This window comes from Strix uralensis, chromosome 3, assembly GCF_047716275.1.
Source record: "Strix uralensis isolate ZFMK-TIS-50842 chromosome 3, bStrUra1, whole genome shotgun sequence".
NCBI classification, from domain to species: Eukaryota; Metazoa; Chordata; class Aves; order Strigiformes; family Strigidae; genus Strix; species Strix uralensis.
In genome coordinates, this window is record NC_133974.1 from 66,458,085 (window position 1) to 66,474,242 (window position 16,158).

Sequence of the window (16,158 nt, forward strand, 5' to 3'; positions counted from 1 at the left end):
GGGGTACAAGCATGCAGGCACACCATCAGTACTAGCTGGGGAACAGTCTTCATTCACATCATCAAAATGCTTTCCTAAGGGACCATAAATAGTTCACTGAAATACTGAGCTAAAACCAGCAGCACTTTAAGCAGTTCTCTTTTGATTTAAAGCTATGGGCCAAAATACATCCAAGTCCTTGAAAATGAATGACAAGAACTGGCACTTGGGTATTCATTGTCCCTGGGTAGCAAACAGAACCAGCACTCTCATCAGTAACTGTGCGCAGAGCAGGGTGACAGAGCTGTTTGTAGCTTATTACAGCTTCACCTGTGTGTTGTAATGGGAAATATTCCTCAATCTCCACCTGTTCCGGCATTTTCCTCGCTAGAGACCCAAGCCAGCCCCAAGGCGTTTTCTGCCATCATTCATCCCTGGGGTAGAAACGCAACTGCTTATTCACTGTGGCTCCGACACATGTGTGTGAAGTGTCAGCACAGAGCGGGGAGAACAAAATGAGTTCTCATTTGACCTGATTAAATTAATAGATTTGTTGCCTTCCCCACAGTCCCAGCTGAATCACAATCTGCTGGAAACTGTGGGGGAGCTGCAGCCCCCTCAGCATTGGTCCAGCTCCACCATCATAGCCAGCTGGCAGCCCGGTAGAAGGAGTTGTGCTGCTGAGCGCAGGGGGTCTTCTACCTCTGAAAAAGCTGGTCAGGTTGGCTACAAGTCAAACGTATAATTTCATACCCAATTCTGCCACTGCATGTCACAATTACCTCATTTTCATTCTGAAATGAAAATGCCATATTTATCATATATGGCATTACATGCATTACTAAAAGTTAATAAAATTGAGTTAATAACTCCTGAATGAAGGTTTCCATGTAAGTGTACAGTATGCTGTAATCAGTCACCCTTACTCATCAGCTCTTCAGCAGTCTTGACTACAAGGGAGGAAAACAGATACAAAAGACTCCATGGAAATTACAAGCAAGTACAAACAGATTTCAGTTTCTAAAACGCAACAGCCTCCACTATTCATTAGTTTCTATGTCAGGCATTTGAAATTAGGCATGAATGACAGAACCAAAATTAAGAGACTCGTTTTTTCCATAGGTCCCTCTTTAATTAGCAAGTCACTAACGAGATGCCTACAAGAGTATTAAGCCAAAGTATTAATTCAGAGTATTAAGCCAAATAAGTAAACCGTGAGCATCCCCACTGCATTAGGGAGCAAACATCTGCATGTGCAAAATAAAACAAAGCCACAGGGAAGTAAGAAAATTCACACATGCAAGCAAGCAAAAGGAAAGAGAGGCAGGAGGCGAGGGGAGCGGGTCTGGTGGGACCCGACCAACAAGGACGTGCTGTGTGCACCCAGGCGTGTGGTGCCCGGCAGGCAGGTGCCATTCCCGGGAGAAGCAGTGTGGAGGCCAAGCCATGCCTCCCTCCAGCAGCTGTCCCTGTCAAACCTGAGCTGCCAACTGGCAAGCACAGCTTCTTGTATCACGGTTAATGGACATGGCCCACAGTGTGTGTGAGAAATGCGAAGAGGGGTCATGTCTCTGCCTGCCCCCTCCCTTCCAGTATACATACACACACATGCACGTTGCATTTTTATTATGGACCTGTGTTACTGTGGAGAAACTGCGACCAGCGATAACTTCTATTTAACATCTCCATGAGCTACGCTCAAGCAATACACAGTCCTCTCAATCCCTCTGCTTCAGTGTTTGATTTGACAACTTCTGAGCAACTTTACCGAAAGCCTTCTAGGCACTTCTCACATCTTTTCATTTTGAGCAAATGGGCAAGTGATACACCAGTCTCGGTGCATTTAATTCACAGCTCATAACTGCCTTCAGTACACTGCAAGTTCATTGAGACTCAATGTCCACGGAATCCATCTGCTTTGAGGAGGTAAGTGCCAAGCCAAAGCTGCCATGCCATATATTTAAGGGAAGCTCCAGAAGGAGCAGAGGGTGTACATATTAATTACCTTTCCTTGGGATGAAACGTATGCCATACTCTTATGTGTCTAACATACATGCACCTTGCATAGACATCATAAGCACCTAAGCCTTACATTTTAACAGACCACTTCAGCTCAGGCTTTGGAACAAAATGCTACACATAAGGGCATAGCAGAGTTTCCAGTTCAATTTGCCAGAAAAAGAAAACAAAGAGGTTTCTACCTACAAGTGGGAAGAAAAGGCTAGTAGATAAATTAACAGGTAAACGTCAGCAAAAAAAACAGGTGGATGGAAAACCTAGAGTTTAATTTCTTTATTTTTATTGAGATTCTGCAGCTAAAAGACAAGAAGAAAACGTATTTCACAGTTTAAATTGCAAACTGTCAAATCCACCCTTTTTTAATTGTTCCAAATATTGTAATAGAAGCTAACTACACTCTTGCAAAAGTCATTTAACCTTAGTCCTTAAAACACATTTTTAACCTTTAACTTCACTTTCTTTTCATTTGTAATGGAGATTGAAGAAAAACAAGTAGCTGCAATATTTGCAGTGTCCTGCCAGAATGGTGAGCTATGACCATGCCAGAGACAAAGGTCCCCTCAGTTTTAGGGGACAATTCACAAAACAGTTGGCTAACAACTGCATGGGAACAGAAATTTTCATGTATTCTCTTACTCGATGAGCAGCGTATAGAAAGCACATGCAGCGCCTTGTTTCAGCTCAAACAGCGCCTACAATGTCTCACTGGAAAACATCCAGCCTGTTTCATAAAATACAGTGAGCTAAGAGTACATCAGTTTGTAGATATTGGTTTTGACCCTCTACTGAGGGGGAAACATTTGCCCCAAGTTTTCAGCCTAAGGATTAGCCAGACTTGGGAGGGAACGAGAAGTATCCTGGGAACAAGAAAAAGTATATAAAGTGTATAAAAGTATATATACATCATGAAATAGAACTTGAAACCATTCATAAAGGTCAAAACAATACACTCTCGGAAGGACAATCACAGCACCCTGTGGGTTTCTTCATCGCAGCAAAGAAGCAAGCAAAGGACACGCTATTCTGGCAAAGGACACGCTATTCTGTGAAGTGTGCTGCTCTAGCTGCGGTGCTAATCCAAACATCAAGTCAAGCTAAACTGCAAGACAAGCTGGGTTGCAATGTCCTTGTAACTTCAGAAAAGCACAGTTAAGTCAGGTGCCACCCAATTTGTTTGCATGTCCCAAGACTGTAGTCTTCTACAGCGACCAGCCGAGAAAACTCCTGCTGGAGCTACCCTACAAGTGAGATTCGAGGTGCACTACTGAAGGTAAAAACAGTCAGGGTCTCACTTCACAGCAGCACAGAGCTGCCCAGAAGGAACCGAGGAGCTACCCAGGGAGCTTCATGGCTCTCAAATTCCCCTTCACCTAACAAAAGCACACTTCTGAGACAGCAGCTCTAACATGTTGATTCCCTGCAGTAACACCGTACAAGCATGCTCTTCCCTTCAACTCCTTCATCATAACAAAAAAATTCCACAATCCCCTGAGGGATTAAGACCCTTCAACACAGTAAATTTACATTAGTGAGAGGTTATGGCTCTTGGAGTAGACAGCATATAGACAGTGAAACCAGCCACAACTGTCTGAAAAAAAAAAAAAAAAAATCTATTCAGAAATGTCCTTTAGCACAGACTGCAGTTCCCCCATCACTGCTTCCTGGAGAGGAACGGACACACTGGGATAGCAGCTGGGAAAAAGGGAAGGACTGCAGCAAATGTTTAAGGTCATAGCAAGTTATTTTTATTTCTTTCTATTTTCACCTGAGAGATTTTGATCAGATGAGAAAGGACATTTTCTTTTTTTAAATAAAAGTTATTTGTACTACAAAAATAGCAAAGGATTGAAATTTGGCAAGGATCTTATAGAACGAATAGCAATGATGGCTGGATCCATGTTTTTTTGATAAAGCAAAAGTAGGGATGTGGGTCTGAACAAATGATTGTGTGATACATATCAACATCTCTTATTTAAACTTAATCTGTTTATGTAATTTTTTGCTTAGCAAACCCACTTTCAAATTCCCATCTGTGGCAATATTTACCAGAAGACATGGGAAAGAAGGCAAAGTTTTGATTAAATCTGCATTTATGTGCAACCATACAAAAGTTGCTACTTCAAGTTGTAGTTAAATACAGGACATTCTACTGTCTCCAGCTGTTTTACCAGCATGAAGGGTTTCAATTGTCACTGTATAACATGAAAGTTTTACAGAACCCTCTGCTGTGCCAGGATACAAACATGCTAAGACAAATAGTACATGCCTCAGTAATTTAAGTAGTATCTCTCCTCCCAGCTGAGGACTGCTTCCATAAAAGCACAATATCCAACAGCTTCAACCACAAATACTAAGATACAAACTTGACTATAGAGACAAATTGTTATAAATGCATATAACTATATCCAATTTTATCTTTGCATACAGGACCTACAACATGTAAAAGGAAAAGTGTATGACAAGACAGAAAATTGGCCTTTGTATCAAATCTCCCATAATTTTTTCCACTTAAATACTTAGACTTGTATATGTCTGCTCATATATACAAAATTGCATGTCTATAAAACATTAGTTTCTTTAAAAAAAAGAAGTCTTCCACAATAAGGTATATAAAACATATAATATTTGTCTTGGAGTTATTCCAGTCTCTTACACAAATGCTTTTTGAGGTTTCCATAAATGATTATTTATGGACTTGCCCAAAGCTTCAAGAATCCTTTTCACAGACACACACGCCCCAACACTACAATCCATCACATATTACTGCTTCCACAACACTAACAGTTCCCTTTGGGTTTATGGGCCCTTATCTGTGTCGTAACTGAAATTACTTTTTCCCCCCTTGAACATGAGATCTTGTGCAAAAACATACAGAAAAAAGGCCCTGTTAAATGATTTTGCATTAAAATAGCAACAGCAAGTCTGGATTCAGTAATCTTGCTTATGGGGACTTACTAGTTCTTGGTACTTTTATATCTCATTACTAAAAAAATGTGATTATTGCTGTCCCTGAAACCCCCTTGTGAACTGTGTTCATGACTTAAAAATAAAAATTAAAAATTCATTCTGACTTTAGAAAAAGTCCGAGCTGATGCTCTGATGCTGCGGTTAGACAACGTCAAGAGTTGCAAATCCTTACATGAAGTTTTTACGGGAAACACTGAAAATACAAACTCCTCAGTATTACAAAAACTGAAGGTCTTGAGTACAGACTCTGCCTCTCGAATGTGAAGAAAAACTCATCTGATAGTATCAAACTTAGGCCATATATGTTTAAACCAACCACTGGTAGTATAGACATAGCTAAAGACCATCACTTTTACTGACATAATAAGGCAATGCCATTATTGCTACTGTGACAGAAGAAATTAATTGTTAAGTTTGTGGAAATTTAACCCCTTGGTAAGTGTGACATTCTCAAACCGTGATATGCAGTGGGTGGTTAGGAAGTTAACTGACAGGTTTGGTAAAAGTTGTCATCAGGATGTCAAGATTACCTCCAACAGACATGTCACAAGGACACGGAAGGCTAAGCCCACAAGTATTACTTCTGAATTTAGAGGACTTTAAGCATTAAAAGAAAGTTTCGCATTTAGACTGTTTTTGCAAGAAAAAAAAATGGGTATTCCACACACTTTTATTATTAAGGGCTGAGACTTGGCCAGCAGACAGCAGAAAGCCAGTGGCTGCCACTTTTTGAACAGAGTCCCTGACTAAAGACTCCAAATAAGTTTTCCAGGTAGTACAGTCTGCAGTAAAAAGCAGGCAAGGCCTTTGACTTTCTCGTGATAAAAAAGGCTGCAGAGGCAGTGGGTAAAAAAAATCAGAGCAATAAGCAGAGACAGGAGCTGAGGGAAGAGGGGGTCAACCTCCCCGTTGGGTAACAGTTCTTTTGATGCATCGCCACCTGCAGCCAGCCCTGACTGCTAATTGTGCTTCTCCAACACCTGGCCTGAAGATCACTATTGGAAGGAAATAATAAGATAAATAAGGTCACTGGCTCAGGCATATTTAACCACTTCAGAGAAACATCTTTCCTTTCTCCGCATCCCTGCCAGTATGGCGGGGAGATCAGCAAGATCAGCCATGAAGGCAGCACTGCTCAGAGCTGCTGTCACAAGCTCTCCTCTTCCAACCCTCAAAACTGATGGGAAGGAAGAAAGGTGAGGCGGGGGGGGGGGGGGGGGGGAAGTCAGCAAAACTCTGTAAGATGTTCTGATGCTGAAATGTAACTCATCTCCTTTTCTGCAAGGTCAAAGTAAATATGGTGAGATCTGTACCATAAACTGACTCACGTGTTACCTCCACTCCAAGTTAACTTGCTATGTCATACTCACGGTAAACAGCACAGGCTCACATGAATGACTGTTACATACTTCCACATGTCAGAAACCTTTTGCAACGCACACAAGCACCTTTGCTTCAGTTTCAAAGAATAACTGTGTCAGTGTTTTTTCCACAATGTGTTTTTTAAAGGAAAAAACCTTCTGAGCTTCAGTCTGAAAACACCTGGGGGCAGGAGCAGCGTGCCACCCATTTCACACGCCTGCGGCTGCACCTCCAGCACAGACAGAAACGCATCAAGGCACAGGGAACAGCCTCCAAACCAGGACCTGCTCGGTTTTCAAGGAACCATGAGTAAGCAAACCAGCCTGACTTCTGGTGGGAATTTTAGGCTCAGGCACTGAAAAAAAATCAAGCTGTTCCCTGGGCTTCCACTGAGCATACCAGAAGCAAGTCGTGCCATTAGAGGAGCAAAGCAGATGAAAACTAGAATGTCTACCAACAAAAACCTTGGACAAAAATCAGAATCTGACAGGTCCTACACCTGCCTCTTCAAAGCAGCTGTACCAGCAGTGGGTGTCACTGCACAGGTATCTTCTGTGAGGGAAACCGGGCTGTTATCCCTCATGCACAGAAGTTACGGAGTGCTCACAAAGCTGCCTCTTGAACCCACAGGACCCTGCTCAGCAGAACAAGCCAGCTCTGTTAACCAAGGTGACAGCAGAGCAGCTACACGATCCAGAAGGCTGGCGTCTGCCACTCTGGTGGCTTTCATGAGATGGGCAACCCCAGTCAGCAGCACCCCTTGGCAAAAGTGCCCGGGTACCACCGCCCCACACACAGCTGCATGAAGCACGGTCAGCTCCACGGGCTCAGTCCCTAACAAGCTGGATGAATTCAGATCACCTCCAGCCACACGGGCCTGTCCTCTCCTCTTGGAGCAACCTCCAGGAGCATCCGTAACAGAAAGGGATAAGGAGTGCCTACACAAGAGAAAAAGGACACTTGGAGCATGCGTAGGAATAAAAAAATATAATTTCACCCTCACACATGCTCCAGAGTAAAGGAAACTTCTGCTACCCCAAAAAGTAAGAAATCTGAACTAAAAATTCGGGTTAAAGAAGAGAAACATGGGAGTTAGTGTGCTCTCATTTCAAAGGTCCTTTGGCTGACTGGGGAGGAAGAGGGCTGAGCAAGAAATGTTTCAAACAAACCTTTATTTTATTATCAACTTTTACCGTCTCTTTCAGTAACTGCTTTATCAGATGTGAAGTCTAAGTAGCACCACCTGTTCCAAAACACTCTGCACTACTGTGTGCCTTTTAAAAATGAAGAGCGAATGAGCAGCCCCCGATTTGACTTCCACACAAACAGAGCTCAGCTGCCCAGGACATCAGGGTGTGCCCCCGGATCCTAGTTAGCATTTACTTTTTGTCTTCCTTGCTCGTTTGAAACTCGCAAATCCAACCAATCTCGCTGCTCGCTGCTATTTGCTAGTTCCCGTTTGCAGCCAATGCAGATTAGCCACTTTGCTAGTGAAATACCATGCAACACATGCTGCCTTGTGCCTGTCACCTAGCAGCCTCGTGGGAATGCAATATGAGACGGGAAGAGCAATGAAGCGGCAAAAGAATAAGAGGTTTAAAAAGACAGGAAGAGAAACAGCTCAGAAAGAAAAACAACAATTCCTTCATTTCCCACTTCTGTTAACACTCCTGCCTTTACACATGCAGTTAGGTGAAAAATCGTAGAAAGATAGCCCGAGATTTGTCAGGCTCACCTTTTTTACCAATCCACCTGAGGACTAACTGGAGGCAAAATTATTTTGATAGATGAAATTTTAGGTTTTTCAGCTACTTTAAAATAAAGTTTAGTTTTCTATATAAAACTAGCCATCCTTCCAGCCTGCTGTGCATCCCATTTCTTTATAGTCTGTGTCAATTTTAAGCGATGCGGTTAACTCAAGCACCAAAGACAATATTGTTTTGAGCCCTCAGTTTTACAAAGGCTGGCAAGCAGTAACACAACGGTCCAATGGAGCAAGCTAATTTGAGAACGCAAGTATTCATTTATGACACGTTTTGCCTTTGAACACAAATCCAAGATGATGACTCAGTCAGGTACCGATACTCAAACTGCTCCAACACTGTGCAAGTCTGACTTGAAGCCCTGGGTGACACACTTGCAGCCATGACAAGTTTCTCCTGCCCCAGTATATAACCCAAACTCCCTTCAGCCCTGGCAAGCCCTGCCAGTTTGTCAGCTCCCTCCAAGCAGAGGATCCCGGTCAGACAGAAGTGCACAGTTAGATTTATGATCCAGGCAGATTTTACAAGTCAAGTCAAATTGTACCCTGCAAAGGGGAAATAAGACCTGCATAATCTATACCTACTGCCACCTTCCTTTCAAAAATGACATATTGTCATCTCCACTATAGGCAGGCAGGGAGGCTTTCATAGCTTGCTACCCAATGACAGGAGGAATTCTGCCCTCCCCCTCCAGCCTGTACAATGGGCTCTTTATGTAAATCACTCAGAAAAATTAATACACCATTAATCCATCAGTAAAGCTCCTCTTCCCATCTCTGCCTTGTGGCGTGAGCGTGGGCTAAGGAAGGCAGCATGAGAAACTTTATGGAAGTTACACAGCGACCAGCAGCAGGACTACACAGTTCTGATCCACAGCATATAAGATCCCACAGGCGTTAGAAATGTATCTGACATTGCTGTAAAATATCAACATGTCAACATTCAAAACTAAAAATTAGCCACTGGTTGCCAATGCAAACTCCCTTTTTAGAAGTTTTTCAGCAGCAAAAGGGGTTAAAAAACAATCTTCAAAGGACAGATTAAAATCGTCTCCTAGTGTGCTGGGAGCGAAGCACAAGCACATACATCCTGTGTTAGTGTTCCTGCATCCAAACCATTTACTAAAGCCACAATTTATTCTGACTCGGAACTGAAATTCCGGACAAATAGCTATTCTCGCAGAAATGAAAAGAAATAAAAATCCCTTTCAAGTTCAAATGCCCTTGGAGAGCCTGCCTGCTCTTACAAAGGTGACCTTACAGCAGAACAAAGTCAACCTTACACTTCCCATTAACAAACTAGTGCTCTGGCAGCACTAGAGAGATTACAATCAAATCACTTTATCAAGTATTTTTAACCACACACCCCCCACAGCCCCCCACTGCCTGCCAGCTAGCAAATGCACTGGTAACAGCAGCTCACCGTCTCAGAGGAGCAAACTTCTGAAATTTGATTTATGGTAAATATGAGGTATGCTTGAGTAAATACCTGACAAACTCCATTCAAAAAAAAACCAACACAAAAAATGGAAGTACTTTTTCAAAGTCTCATATAAAATATACTCCGTGTTTGAGTATTTCAAGGGTTCATTCAGAGCTGCCTATCTCACATCCTAGATGTCCTTCCTCCTCTCTGTGGATCGATTCCCATCACCATCCCACCATCTCTTTTGTTTTGCATCTGGGACCTCTTCTCAATCTGCCCTCATAAAACAAAATACACTTAAAATTTTCCCGCAGGATCATGAGGCAGTCATCCAAAAAGCTACCCTGTCTGAACAAGTGGCATCTTAAAATGGCTTTGGTACCACATAGAGAGGAGAGACTCCTGCAGCACCTGCCCAAAGGATCTGCCACCAGTGACAACGGGCTACAAGAAACATAAGCAAAACTTAACCTAGACACCACACAGTCAGTACCTTTATGTTGCCCAGATGGGAAATTAAAGGTTTCCCCTGTTGATTACTATAAGCTTTCACAGTTTTAACCCAGGAAAAACTTGGCAAGGTGGTGCTGCGCCTAGGCTTTTGTGCTGTCCTCCTCCTCCTACCCCACCTGCGGCTCCCGGCTCCCAGCGGGACCCGAGCAGCTGGACAACAGCACGAACCGTGGGCTGACACGGCAGCAGCCATCACAAGGGTTAAACAGAAAGCGAGTCACCTTTTCTCTGCTGGCTCCTGTAGGTCCAGTTCTCATCATCCTCGTCTACCTGCTGCACACACATGGAGGAGAGTTCACCATCACTGCGAAACAATCTCTTTGTCTGCCTTGACAAGGAGGAGAAATTTATCCAGCTTACAGCACGCGAGAGGGAGCCTGGGTTTTGTTTGAGTTTGAAAGATCTCGAAACACACTCCTTTTTCATTTTCTTTCAATCCAGCTACTGGCCTCGGTTCCAAACACACCTTTCTGAAATTGTTCCTGTCCCCTTTCTCAGTGTTTTTTGTGGGAAGCTAAACAATTTCAATCCGACTTCTGTCCAGGCTTCTTGCTGCATTTAAACCAGCACCAGCGTGGAGGTAGGTCACTGTGCCAGCGCAGCTCCCCTGAAGCTGTTTTGATACAGCACTTAGGGAGCTGCCAAAGAAAACAAAGGGGAGAAAAGCAGCAGAAAGTGGCACCTTGCAGCAGCTCAGAGAAGCATGCAAAGGCTGAGCAGAATACAGCACTAAGGCACATGTTTTCCCCATTCTCCACTCAACAGCAAAAACTGTAGCTCCACTCTTCTCCCTGGCATCGCTCCCCAGGAGTGTCCATGCGATTCAGTCCTCTCTTCTGTCTCATCAAAAACACCCCACGACGAGGAAGAGCAGGCAGAGATCACACCCCAGCATGGCACAGCTCAGGAGGGACGATGGACTGACCACACTTCTGCCTCCTCATTCTGGCTGCCCTGCTCTCCCCTAGTGAAAAGCCCGGTGAAGGAGCTCCAGGAAAGGCTCTTCTAACAATAAAACAGACTGCGTGGCTATCGCTTAGGATTAGAGTGAAATACGATAGGCTCGCTCTCCTAAAAGCACGACCGCAGAAGCAAAACTCCTCCTTTCCTCAGCCAGCTCGGTGGCAGCACAAACTCCTGAACCCTGCGTGCAGAAATACAAAAGCACTTGTGCACCTCTGCAGACTTGGAGAGAGGAAAAATAAAATTCTGGAGCTGGTAAACACCACAAGCACCTGGAACAGAGTGTGCTGCAAACATTAGTGCCCCTGTACCTGGTGGTACATTTAAAAAATAAATAAATAAAAATGTAAGTGCAGAGACACAAACAAAATCTGTGCATGAGCAGACACTTTTAGCGACCAGACTCCCACTGGTGTGACTGCAGCTCACAAAACAGGTTTCACTCCCAGCTGTGCTGTGTTCTGCCACCTTCTCTTTAAACTAGTGGCTGGAGAAAGGTATGAAGTTTTTAAAAGTCAGGCACTACTGAAAGCTGCCACAACCCAGTAGCTTGCCCTGCATGCCAAGACCAGTGCTGCTTCCAGGAGGGAGTAAGCCTCCTGGAAGGGGGAGAGGCAAAAGCAGCATTTTAAAGCAGGCAGAAGTTGGCTGTACCAAGGCATCCCAATGGGTTTTAATGGGATTTGTCACCAAGATGCAAGTTGATCAAAACCACACAAGTTTGTATCTCGCAGCGAAAGAATAGACCTGAATGTATGAGATGCCCAATAAAATCAGCTCAGTGAATCCTCAAGGAGATGCTGGTAGCAAGGAACCCAGAAAGAAAAAAAAAAAGAAAAATGAAAAAAGTGCCACCTATCTGAAGAAAAAGCATTAATGCCTTAACATCCTAATAGCTGCAGATGATGTTAGCAAAAAGAAAAGCAGCTTAAGAAAACAAGAGTACAGTGTTTCAGCTCCCAAGCTGTCAGTCAGATTTACACTATTGCAGAACACACCTCGACCCCCTGGCAGATGCTCTTGCAGCTCTCTGGATTCTGCTGCACAGCCTCTTCAAAACTATTAAAAACAAAGGCTCTGGCTTTTTCTGAAACTTATGGTTCTCTGACTCATAATAAGAGGATAAGGTTTAACCCACTGACTGGGAAGCAGAAAGCTAAGTACTGTATCAGATTACCCTATGAATCAACCAGGCACACCAAAGTGACCTTTGGCTCCTTACTAACACAGCACAATGGGTTGGCCAACTGTCTTCTGTAAATAATTTAATAGGCCGCATTTAAATTGAGCTCGCCTGGCGAGGTAATGCATATGTACATACACAGCTCTTCCACCCCTTTCCAAAGTCAGTGGTGGTGCAGTGGGGCTGGGGAGGGGGGCTGAGGGGGCGTGCGAATGGGAGCACATACTGCTAGCATTTGCTTTTCTCACCATGTCAGAAAGTCCTTCTATTTTGGAGGGTTTTGTCTTAAAAAGACACCACCCCCTATACCTGGTGAGACAAGAGACTTGAGTAGGGTTTGGGGCATTTGCTTTGTTTTTATTCTTTAGACCTTTTGCTTAAAAGAAGATTTGGAGAATGTGGGGTGACATACCCCTAGAGACCCAAACACACATTTTGGGGCACTCCATGTTCAAGTAGGCAGGATTTAATATAAGAATCAAACACCATGCTTTAAGTCAACTTACTGTTTCTTTTGAGAAAGTGCAAACATTTAGAATTGCCAGTACTGCAAAGTGCAGAGAACTGTAAACTACCACAGCTATTACTGGCTAAATTATACAAAGCCAGATGTACAAAAACCCTGCTAGGAACTGCAGAATCACAGTCATCATCTCGCCACTGTACTACTTAGAAACAGATTAGAGAAACCAACAAGAAGGAAACCCTTTCAGGTTAGCCCAGAATGCCAGGGTAAATCCCAGAGACCTGCCCAGAGTCTTGGCAGCAATCTGATTTTAGGCATTTTCCTGACCTGTCTGGAGCTCTGCCTTTATATCATGGTTCTGAGTCACAACTTGGTGATACAAGGGCAAGAACATTGCTGCAGGTGACTGACCATAACATTTCCACTGTTACTGTAAATACAAAGTGGTGCAACGCTTTGCTCAGTTTGGTATTATTATATCTCATTGCAGGGAAAGATCCATCGTGATACTGTCGTTACGACAGAATACTTTTTATTTGTAGGTGACAAGAAGCTTAATATCAGCTCACATTGTTGCATGTGTGGATCAGAAGTAAATTTCCCAAGATCAAGAGAAAATAGCGATTACTGTTTGAAAAACAATGTATATTGAGGCATTAACACCAGTGGAATTGCAGGGTAATCCATGCTTTAATCAGTAGCCAAACGCAAGGCAAAGGAGTTGGAAATGTTAGCATCTGACACTTTAGAAGATTAAATTTAATTTTGTAAAACACTCTACAAAGCCATTTAAGAGAAATAAGGTATGCTTCTAATAAGCTTAGCTAATTTTCCAACCTGACTATTTTCTCCCTTATGAAGTCATCATACAAGTAAACAGGCTTCATATTTTCCAGGTTACACATGTAAAGATTAAGGCATTATTTTTGGTTCACCTAATACAAGCCCATCTCAGTAAAAAACCATGAAGGAATAACAGAAGAAGAAACCCAAGGTTTGAAGTAGAAAGCTAAATTGGTTCCTCCCACCCCCCTTTTTTTTTTTATTTTTATAGGTGAACAAGAGCAAATATGCAGAGCCTCAATGCCGTCAGGGTTTTTACCATCTATCACAACCTGATCGTCGAAGAATTCTCTAAAAGTTGTTAAGCAAACACACGTTCATGGCTCACAGCCACTGCATTCCCCTAAGGCCAGCAAACGAAAAATTTGTTGCATGGAAGAGGGTTCAGTGTAAAAAAAACAACAAAACAGAAAGAAAAAAAACCAACCCCAAAACCCCACAGATGTGCTCCGGTTTTGGTTGGGCTGTGGTTTTTGGCACAATTCAGATGTTAATTTAATTCCTACATTTCCTAGTCTATCATTTCTGATGACTCAACCAGACAGTAACAAGGGTGATTCACAAGTACAGCTTCCTGGGGCAGCCTGTGCTCCTACAGCAGAAAGGACACCTCTCTCTCTCTCTCTCTCTCTCTCAGGCTTCCTGGGTGTTTTCCTTCAGGTGGTAACAACTCATCACCAGCCAGTCATAAAGCCATCTGGATTAAGCACCATCAAAAGCCCATTGAAAACACCTTGCCTGAAGACTCAACCCTTCCCTAGGCAGCTCTCGCTGCTGCCAGCAAAGAGCACGGGGTGCCCCAGCTGCCCTGAGACCCTCCACCCCAGAAACTGCCGCAACACCACCGGATCCACCACACATGGTCACCTCTCCAGCGCTGCTCATCATCTCCAGGCAGTGATGCGTAGGAATTTCAGTAAGTATCAAAACCTTGTGAATCCGACCTCCGTCACAGATCTTTATCTACAGCATGCCTGTTCTTACACAGGTACCCTATAAAATGCCCACATAGCAAGTCTGCAAAGTAATCCATATTCCTGCGTGCTTATTTACAGCAAGGCAGCTATGGAGAGTGTTTCGGTATTACAACAGGGGTTACAACAGGGCCTCAAACTTCCAGTTAAGAGTTTGTCCCCTTTTTGTGCAGAGCACATAGCGAGAAACTCTTTCCCTTCCAGTGTGAATGGACCTGAGAGGGGAAAAAAATAGTAAAGAAGGAGAAGGATCAAAAATGAAGTTGCTTGCACAAGATCACAGAACAGATAAGCAGCAAAGCTAAGAAAGTAGGTCTCCTGGCTACCAGCCTTGCGACCTACTTAAGTAAGCCCCGTCTTGCACAAAAAGCAATGCCTGTTAATTGCTTCTATCAACCATTATAGAGCCTTCGAATGCCCTAATTACAAATGAAAATTGCCTTCCTGTTTTGTTACCTATTTTATCCCTTTGGGTTTTTTTCCAACTTAAAAACATACCATACCATAAATGAACACCTAAAAGAGGAGTTCTGCACTGTAGGACTGCTTCAAACATCCCATTCACGTTTCCAATTTTATTAGGTCCATGAAAGAAAAAAATAAAAAAAAAAATAAGCAAAATCAGACTGCAGACAACCATAGAGGATAAAAGTTTTTGGACACGTCTGTATGATGCACCTGCTACCAGCCTCTCTCCCTTCAACTTCTGTACCCTTGAAGAATTCACTGCATCAGGGCAGGCAATATTTTCTCTGATTTAATGGCTGTACTTACCTTGGTAAGGAAATTTCATAAAACCAGGGGCACAGCTTCTATAAAGCACTAAGCTAACCTGGGCCTAGTTCTCCTGCCAACACCAGCAGTGCATAGGGTACATAACCCCCGCCCAGCCACCCAAACCGCTCTGACTGTGCGGGAGGAACCGAGCAAGAGCGCTCACGCAATTTGGTCATTAGCAAAAAAGTAAGATATTTGTACGAGGGGCAAAGTGAACACCTGAACTGCCCAGAAGCAAATGCTGGTTTTCTCTAAAATAGTTTGATGCCAAGAGAGCAGACAAGTTAACTGCGCGTTAAGACCTACCTGCTTCAACTGGGTACAAATATATTTGCAAGCCTTTGGTTTTCTTAATCAGCATAATTCCAGAACTGAGGCAAACCCCAAATTTCAGAGAAAATCTGCTTCCAAGTACACAAGGAGTTAGGCAAGCACTGACTGAAGGAGCAGGTTCAATTACTGAGCTTTGCTGGGTAAAAGCACGACGGATATTCTGAGGGATACAGGAGGAGAGGGCTCGAACTGCATCAAGTTGCAGCTTTGTCCGTACGCAGCCGAGTTTTACCTCACGGCAGCCGATAACTATTCTCCAAATAAAGCATCTTATATTTATTGGTAGAATAACATCTGCTCTCCCAGCACGCAGGTTTTACGTGGCCGTACAATCTAAGGGATTCTAACAGGACTTTGATGAATTCAGACGCCGAGTGTTTGGGAGGCAGCCCTCCTCACCAGCACTGCAGCGTAAGGGCACCGCAAGTACCGGCAAGAGTGGCTGCCAGGTGCCTCGCCAGGGCCTGCGGGAATCGCTGCCCCGAGGCCGGGGCGGGCGGGGCGGCGGGACCGGCGGGGCGGGCGGGGCGGGCCGGCAGGGGGCAGCAGGGCTCCAGGCGCCCGGCCGCGAGGGCCGCGGGCAGCGCGGGG

The 16,158-nt window shown here is 43.9% G+C and overlaps 1 protein-coding gene across 8 annotated transcripts in view; it reads right to left on the minus strand.

The window, feature by feature from the left end:
• Positions 1-16,158, minus strand: part of NHSL1 (NHS like 1) — a 185,448-nt gene that overhangs the window by 97,972 nt on the left and 71,318 nt on the right. For 2 of the 8 annotated variants that reach the window (XM_074862652.1, XM_074862650.1), the window contains exon 1: positions 10,250-10,978. The exons of 2 other annotated variants lie outside the window; for them this stretch is intronic. In XM_074862652.1, coding sequence (XP_074718753.1) covers positions 10,250-10,454 — 205 coding nt within the window. In that variant the 5' untranslated portion in view covers positions 10,455-10,978. Of the gene's footprint in view, positions 1-10,249; positions 10,982-16,158 lie in introns of those variants that run through there. 4 more of the 8 variants (XM_074862656.1, XM_074862654.1, XM_074862658.1 and 1 more) reach the window with 3 other exon arrangements.